We start from the raw sequence: 8,280 nt of genomic DNA on the forward strand, positions 1-8,280 counted from the left end.
CGCATCCTTATTACCGGGAATTAAAATCAGAGTCCACTGTCCGCTGCCACAGCGCCAAAGCGGCACATACCCAAGTAGCGGAGCCCCTCCTCCTCTCAAAATCTCAACCCCTTCAATCAAGTAATGGAGGGTTTAGCTTCCTTCAGGTCCCTCCCTTGTTTCACTTGCAGACCCAAACGCTCCATCTCCGCCACCAGACCCAACTCCCTCTCTCTTCCTTCCTCCACCATTGTTCGCGCTCAACAGGTTTTTTTTTTTTTTGGTTCTCCAATTTCTCTGTCAATTTATTTCTACCGTTACGTCAAGTTTCGAATGAGTCACGTTGATTTGATGTTAGGTTGCAATGGGCAGCGAATCGGAGCCGGTGAAAGACGAGCTGAAAATCAAGGAGTGGGAGGTGGGTATGTTTCACAACGAAGTTGCTGCGGCGCAGGGTATCAAGATCAGGAGGAGGCCGCCGACTGGGCCGCCCAAGCACTATGTTGGGCCTTTTGAGTTTCGATTGGAGAATGAGGGCAATACTCCCAGGAATATCTTGGAGGAGATCATATGGCACAAGGACACAGAAGTCGCCAGGGTATGTGTTTCCAACTTCTTTACTGTTTTTTGGTGTTGAAGTTGGGGGTTTTGAAAGACCCAATTGGAGAAAGCCGAGTAATTTGATCATATAATGTGTTGTTGAGTTCATTTTGTTTTTTCGTTGTGCTTATAATGTTGGTGATTTTGACTGCTGATTTTCGAAATGTGGTTTAAAAGACGAGTGATTTGATCGAATGTGGTTTAATTGTTGAGTTTTGAGTTAATGGTGTTGGTGATTATGACTATGGATTTTCAGTGGAGAGAGAAGAAGCCTCTGCATTCGTTATTGAAAGACCTGCAGAAGGCTCCTCCTGTTAGGGATTTTGTTGGAGCTCTCAGGGCGGCCAATGAAAGAACTGGACTGCCTGGGTTGATAGCTGAAGTGAAGAAAGCTTCTCCGAGTAGAGGAGTTTTGAGAGAGGATTTTGATCCGGTAAAAGTCTGCATCTTTCTGTCCCAATTCCTGAGTTTTAAGACTTGAAAGGAATTACACATTTATGTCTTAAAGTTTTTGATCTGCTTGTTTGTAAAATTAGATCTTATTGTTCTAAACTTTCTTATGATAGGTTGAAATTGCCCAAGCTTATGAAAGTGGGGGAGCTGCTTGTCTTAGTGTTTTGGCAGATGAAAAGTATTTTCAGGTGAACAATTTAGTTTGATAATCTGTTGATATTCCAACAATGCTACAATCTATGAGTTTTACCTGACTTTCTTTTGGCTTAATCAATATAGGGAAGTTATGAAAACATGGCAGCAATAAGAAATGCTGGAGTTCAGGTTTGTTCCATAAATCGATGTTGTCTTCGGACATGCAAGCTAGCATGTAGTATTTGTATAAGTTTGTATTTTAACAGAGAAAATTTTGCAGTGTCCTCTGTTGTGCAAAGAATTTATTGTTGATGCTTGGCAAATTTACTATGCTCGATCCAAAGGTGCAGATGCTATTCTTTTGATTGCTGCTGTTTTGCCTGACCTTGATATTGGTTACATGATTAAGATATGCAAGAAGCTTAAAATGGCAACCCTTGTTGAGGTTTGAGTTCTACTTCATTCTTCTTCAAATACTTAATTTTTGCAAGTGGATTTATAGGTGGTGAGGTTAAACAGTGTAGAAACATATTGTTATTTGAGTTGCACATGGGTCACTATTCTTACATATCTGGCATTATTATGAGCTGCTTATATAAAGAGTTGATGCATCTGTTGCAGCAAGTTTTTTCACATCCCAGTATCTAGTGTCTGCATATCGTGTGCTAGTTTGCAATTTGTAATTTAGTGTTTGAATTAGTGAACTCTTACTGAGCATCATCATCAACTCCAATGCTAGTAATGATTTCTGGATAATTTCAGCTGTTTCCTTGTTTTCTGGTGTATTGAATAAAATCTATGAGATTCTTTTTTCCTTCCAATATGAGTTGGATGTCATTGTTTTTGCTCTTAGCTCTCTTCCTTTTGATCAAATTGAAGTGGCTCAGAGAATTTACTTTAATTTGGACTCTCCTGTTATACATTTTGTAGGTGCACGATGAGAAGGAAATGGACCGGGTTCTTGGAATCGAGGGGGTTGAGTTTATTGGCATCAACAACCGCAATCTTGGTAAAATTTTCAAGTTTTGTGAATTAGCTTATGCTTGCTGTTTCATGTTATGTTACAGTATCAATGTTTGCTAACAAAATCATTGTTTATGTATTGTCGTGGATGGCCAACATCAGTAATAAAATTATATAACTCTTAGTTTGAATTGCATGGTTCACAACTTCACTTAAAAGATTGTTATTTTCTCATAATCTTGGCTATGTATGCAAGGGGATTAAGCCTTAAAATCTATTTGCAACATGATAAGCTTACTATTGCTTGCATGCAGAAACATTCGAGGTTGATACTAGCAACACAAAAAAGCTTCTTGAAGGAAAGCGTGGCGAAGTGATCCGTGAAAGAGACATAATTGTGGTAGGAGAATCTGGGTTGTTTAATCCTGATGACATAGCTTATGTGCAAAAAGCTGGCGTTAAAGCAATTTTAGTTGGAGAGTCTATTGTGAAACAGAGTGACCCCAAGAAAGGAATAGCTCAACTGTTTGGTAGAAACATTTCCGTGTGACATATGAGTGAGTCAGATTAGGGAGATACACAGCCTTACTTGTTCAAAGGCTTAAAGCCTCAAAGACTGAATGGTGGTTAAACTGCAAAATATCTTGTAACTTTGTCTTGTCCTCAATGAAGAGATGGTCGAATAATTTGTCTGCGTTATATGGTTGAGATTGCAATACCTACTACTCAGATTACTCATCTCTCTTTTACCCTTATTTTGGCACAAGATCGATCATAGTCATCGTCCAAATATTTATTTTAAAAATCCACGTATAAACGAAGGGTCGTCTAATAAAATAAACTAGGACAGCTCCCATAAACTATGTATGAGAATTATTCATCTTTTTAATAGAATCTCTGTAGGAATAATAGGATTGAAACTAGCCTAGGTTATCCGCTTACATATTGCTTCCAGATCAGAAGGCAAAGCACCACCACATCACTATGGCAACGAACAGAGAGATATTAAACATCTCACTCTGTCTACCCTGCACAGCTCCAAGAGAACGAATGAACGATCATCATGAATCACATAAATTCTCCTTGGCAGATAATCTATCGTTCAAGTCCGGTACCCTATCAAAGTTCATCCCATGTCGTGATCGAGCAGCCTGATCATCCTTACAAGAACCCTCCGAATGAGTACTATTTTGATTTCGTAGGTTCTTGTGATGGTTTAGTATGTGTATAAGTCCATGATAGTGATGATTCTGATGCTAATATCCATTCCATCTTCTTGTGGAGTCCATGTACAAGAGAGTTCAAAATATTACCTAGTGATCCTAAAGTACATGGGAAGAAAGTAGAGAAGGGTAGTGAGGTATGAATTTGATTATGACTACGATGGCGACGAGTACAAGGTGGCAATTACATTGGTTGATGACGATGGTGTTTATGATTTCATGATCTACACGTTACGAAAAAATTCTTGGAGAAGGATTGAAAACTATTCTCATCAATTCTAAACTCTTACAAGGTCCGTCTATATTTGTAAGTGGAGCTCTACCCTGGATGGAAGGACCATTTGATAATAGGGTTATTATTTGTCTGGATTAAACAAGTGTGACATACAAGGAACTACCACAACCTAGTCATGCAGGTCTTCGTCCATTAGTAGCTAGGGGCTTTATATGTAGATGGGGCTGTGTCCTTAATTGTTCACAACCGTGCTGATGATCAGTGTGATTTCTGGGTCCTGAAGGAATATATGGTGCGAGAACCTTGGACCAGAACAATCCCAGTCCCACTTAATCAGAATTTTCATAATCCAATCACATGGGATCCAATTACTGAATTACATATCTCCCAACTGATCATGAGTGTTTGCTTCGTCTCCCTGGTAATGTCTACGTAGAGAGCCTTATCTCGCCCAAAGCTTACAGAAAGTTTATAGAATTGGAGGCAAATGCCTATAGTTTGAATCCACTATCTACAGTTTGAGAACAAATGTTTGGAGAAGGATTGATCAGAAGTACCCTCCTGATGATCTTTCCTAGAGATGCATTTGGGGCCCTTTTTCAAAATCTATAAATGGAGCTCTACATTGGGTCGAAGAATCTAATGATGTTTGTTTCCTTTATGATAGTGCCGCGCTACCTGACTTAGGGACAAAGTTTTATCTCCAATATCAATTGGGGTTTTCAAGAGGTTGTTTGTGCTTACTCGTACTTCCTCCTACCAATCGGTATGCATATGCTTTATGGCTGATGAAAGAATATGGTGTTCGAGAATCCTGGACAAAATTGTTCATATATAAATCCTTGTTTATAGACCACTGGATGTCTTCTTTTAGTAGAACCAGTGACATAGTTTTCAGGTAATGGTAAAATTCTACTGATACTAGCTAGTTGCAAAACTTGCTTCTTGCAGTACAAAGAAAACTTTATTACATTTCTCATAGATAATGACTTTAGTATTCTCTCTCTCATCCATGTAGAGAGCCTTGTGACGCCCAATACTAACTAGCATTAGGCCATATCTGTCAATGCAACTGCAACAGGAAGAGCATAGATGATGGATCATGAATGCATGTATGGCGCAAAAGGTTCAAGTAGTGGGTGATTCCCGAAACAAATAGGAAAGACATAAGAGGAAAAAAAATATCGTTAATTCTTTGTCTAATTTGCTTTTTCTTGAGTTATTTGGCCGTTATTCTAGTGAATTATTTTATATGGATCAAGAAAATGAGGTCAGCGTGATATAAAAAGCTATTTATAGCAAAGGGCTCATTAACACATTAAACCTTATACTTTATAAATGCTAATACTTGGAATTGAGAAATTCATGAATAAGATACAATCATTCAGGGTAAATGAACTAGTCTTGGAATTAATCATTTTTTATTATGCTGTTTATTAACCGTAAAAGATATTGTTTACGATTTAACTTGAATCGGAATCAAAACTAGTATGATTACTGAAACACCCCTACTTTATAAGTGGGTGAAACTTATTTTACAAAATACCAAAGCTTGAAAAAGTTCTGTAAGAATTACTTTTATATGATGATCGATCATAGTAGATCGATCTAGTCACGTCATATATATATATGAAAGTTTTGTGCTTATACGGTATATATGATGGCATGTTAAGGAAAAAACAAATAATAATAAGAGAAAGAAAAAAATCTATGTAAATAGAGGTAATGAAAATCTATGTTCATGAAAATACGTAAATGATATTTTTTGGTAGAAATATTTTATTTCAGTGGATTCATTCCTAATATACCTACTCAGGAATTGAATCCTGATATTGACGTTTAACCCATGCTCATTCTCATACCTGTATATATTAGTAAATATAGGAGAGCGCAGCTATAGGAATCTATTCCTCCATATATCCCCATATTCATTCTAAGTAAGTAAATGTGTTATAAATCTCTAAGGAAATGTGAGAATCATACCTTGGACAAGGGATGTGATAAAAAATAAACTCTAGAAGTACCAACGTCATCTGAACCAAGCATACTTTTCATATTAATATATATATATATATATATATATATATATGTATATATATAGTTTTTTCATGTATTGCATTTTTATTGAAAGACTTGTAGTTAGTACCCATGGATTGTGGTCACTAACCTAAACAATTAGGTCTTGACTTATGAGGTTTCTCATGATTTTCTCAATAAATCTCTATTTTTCTTTCTTTTTTTTACCCAAAGTAGTTTTTTTTTTCTTTTTTCCCAATGTTTTTGGTAATTTTTTTTACTATTTTATCCTCACCCCCTTTGTGAGAGATAGTGGAGTCGCCAGAGGTTGCCGGAGATCTCTTCCACAAGCTTGGACAACCCTTACGACTCTCACCCCACGGTGCTGGCACGTTGCGCATCTACAAAAAGTGATTGTTTGCATTGCCTTCTTGGGAGAGCCAAAAACCAATGCTGCTCAAAATTGGTAACACTGCGACTCTTATTCTAAAATCTTTATTCTTTTGTTTAGGGGATTGCAGTACACCTTCAATCCTAATCCAAAATAGAGTTAAGGATTAAGACCCTTCAATCCTTACTCCTTAATCCTTTTCAAAATAGAAAATTAAAATTCTTATATCGCATATCAATTCTTGCTCCTCGATGAACATAGATTTCTTATTAAAAAGCCTCATCATATAGGTAAGATCGAATTAAGGAAGAAGCAAAACAACCTCATGAGAGGAATTAAATTGCACACTTGCTCTTGATATCACAACCTCTCGATCTCTTATAGTCTCTTTAATGTTAGGCTATATATGTACGTAATCTAAATTTTTAGTCTTATCTTTAGTCTTTTTATGGTTAAGAGGCACAGCTAAATGAAAAAAATTTTGTGCTACAGTCAAGCTTAAAGGCCCTTATCAGGTTAACTACAATAATGTATTGTTTGGTTTACGGAAAGAAAGAAAAAAAATTTCTTTTACTTATAGAAAAGTAGAAAATTAAAATTTCCATGAATCCTCTATTACGGTGTTTGGAAACACTTTTTTTTTTTGTTGAACAAACCCAAATAGGGCTACTATCATTCATCGAAAGCCAGAAAGGGCCATTACATATCCTCCCTCTACCTTCAGGGGTAGATAAAGAGTTTGTGGTAGTAGCACAGTGATACATAGATTAGGTCCAATCATTTGACAGTTCCATGCTCCGAAAGGAAGCCTATAGACTATTAACTACTACATAGTAAATAGGCCGAGTAAACAAGACTCGATGACACTCACTAAAAAACTTGAAGCATAGCTCCCTAACAAAGTAGGGAATTATTTTAATCAAAATGACTAAATAAGAGGGCCAAAAACAAAAGATGGGCCTAGGGCAAACATCCTAGCCCAGATAAAGAGCAACCCGAAGAGAAAAGGTCCAGCTCAAGGCCCAGCAGCAAAGGGATGACCTGAGTCCGCCACCATCCCCACCTCCAGCCGCCTACCACACCGCCCGTCCTTCAACCGCTGCGACCTCCCTATGGAACTTGACAGAAAAACCACTCAGCTATGCCGCCATCACGATCCGAAACAGATTCACCATAGCCACGTTGCTCCAGCTATCATCCCAAACCACCAACGCCCCGCCGCCACACCAATCTGTCAAAAACCGCCATAGCCACGCCGCCACTGGTCTTGGAAATACCCTGCCAAAGATGCCCACCGCCATAGATCATGGACTCCCGTCGACCACCACCATACCTGCACAATCCGATTGACCCAGGCATCACCCAATCCGCGCAGCACCTTGAGCCACATCCCACTCATGAAACTACAGGCATAGCTTTCAAGTACCCGTCCGGCAGCCGCCCAATACTGGCGTGGAAAAACCAACGCCGATCTCGAGCGCCACGGGACGAGAAGAAAATAGAAAAACCTAGGGGCAGCGGCCGAGGTTTTGGAGAGAGAGTTGAAAACCTATATTTGGTGTTTGGAAACACTTGGAAAAGGAAATTTGTAATTAATACAATAAAATAATAAAAATTGAGGAAAATTAATCCCTTACCAAGCAGTTAATCATTCCATTTCCTCCATTTCCTCTAAGAAACTTTCTGCATATCCTTATGCATACCAAACACAAGAAATGAAAGAGTTTCATTTTTTACGCTCTCAAATCCACGAACTTAACCAGCTTAAATTGAGAAATGAAGGAGTGGAATTGCAACATTTTCTTGGTGATTAGTTTATTTATTTATTTATTTATTTTGGAGAAAAGATTGTCTCTTATCACTTAAGACTTTAATATAACTTTTTTTTTTATATATTTAAAAATCTCTGAAAGGGACGCATCAAATTTTATTCAAATGAGAACATATGACATATCATACCTAGATTCACTAGTGAAATCTGAAAATAATAATAATAAATAAATAAATAAAAGAGATTTTTTTTCTTTGAAATTGTGGTCAAAATACGATAACTTATTTTCTCATGCAACTTGATCGTATGATTTTAAAAATTAGACTGAACTTGAATAAATTAACTACTTACCACTCAAATGCAAAATGCTCAAAGTACAGTTTAAGCAACAATTTCCCTAAACAGTTGTGTTGATCTTCTTCAAGTTCGACTTGTTACATGAATTGATCTTCAAAGTTCAAACTTCTCATCATCTTATGTCGTGCCTACAAAATAATGCAAGGGTTATATGGTA

The 8,280-nt window shown here is 37.4% G+C and overlaps 1 protein-coding gene across 1 annotated transcript; it reads left to right on the plus strand.

The window, feature by feature from the left end:
* On the plus strand, positions 1-2,846 carry LOC112186070 (indole-3-glycerol phosphate synthase, chloroplastic). Its single transcript, XM_024324428.2, has 8 exons — positions 1-246; positions 338-577; positions 836-1,012; positions 1,146-1,220; positions 1,312-1,356; positions 1,448-1,612; positions 2,098-2,176; positions 2,445-2,846. Exons 1-8 carry the CDS (start codon positions 124-126, stop codon positions 2,678-2,680), a joined length of 1,140 nt encoding a protein of 379 aa, XP_024180196.1. The 5' UTR covers positions 1-123; the 3' UTR covers positions 2,681-2,846.
* The last annotated feature ends 5,434 nt before the right edge of the window (positions 2,847-8,280 follow it).

This window comes from Rosa chinensis, chromosome 2 (genome assembly GCF_002994745.2).
Source record: "Rosa chinensis cultivar Old Blush chromosome 2, RchiOBHm-V2, whole genome shotgun sequence".
Classification (NCBI taxonomy): Eukaryota; Viridiplantae; Streptophyta; class Magnoliopsida; order Rosales; family Rosaceae; genus Rosa; species Rosa chinensis.

Excerpts from the sequence above, each read along its gene's own strand:
- LOC112186070 (XM_024324428.2), top strand. The coding sequence starts at position 124 with ATGGAGGGTTTAGCTTCCTTCAGGTCCCTCCCTTGTTTCACTTGCAGA. Across the intron at positions 247-337 it reads CCATTGTTCGCGCTCAACAG|GTTGCAATGGGCAGCGAATC; the intron begins GTTTTTTTTTTT and ends ATTTGATGTTAG. Across the intron at positions 1,613-2,097 it reads AAATGGCAACCCTTGTTGAG|GTGCACGATGAGAAGGAAAT; the intron begins GTTTGAGTTCTA and ends TACATTTTGTAG.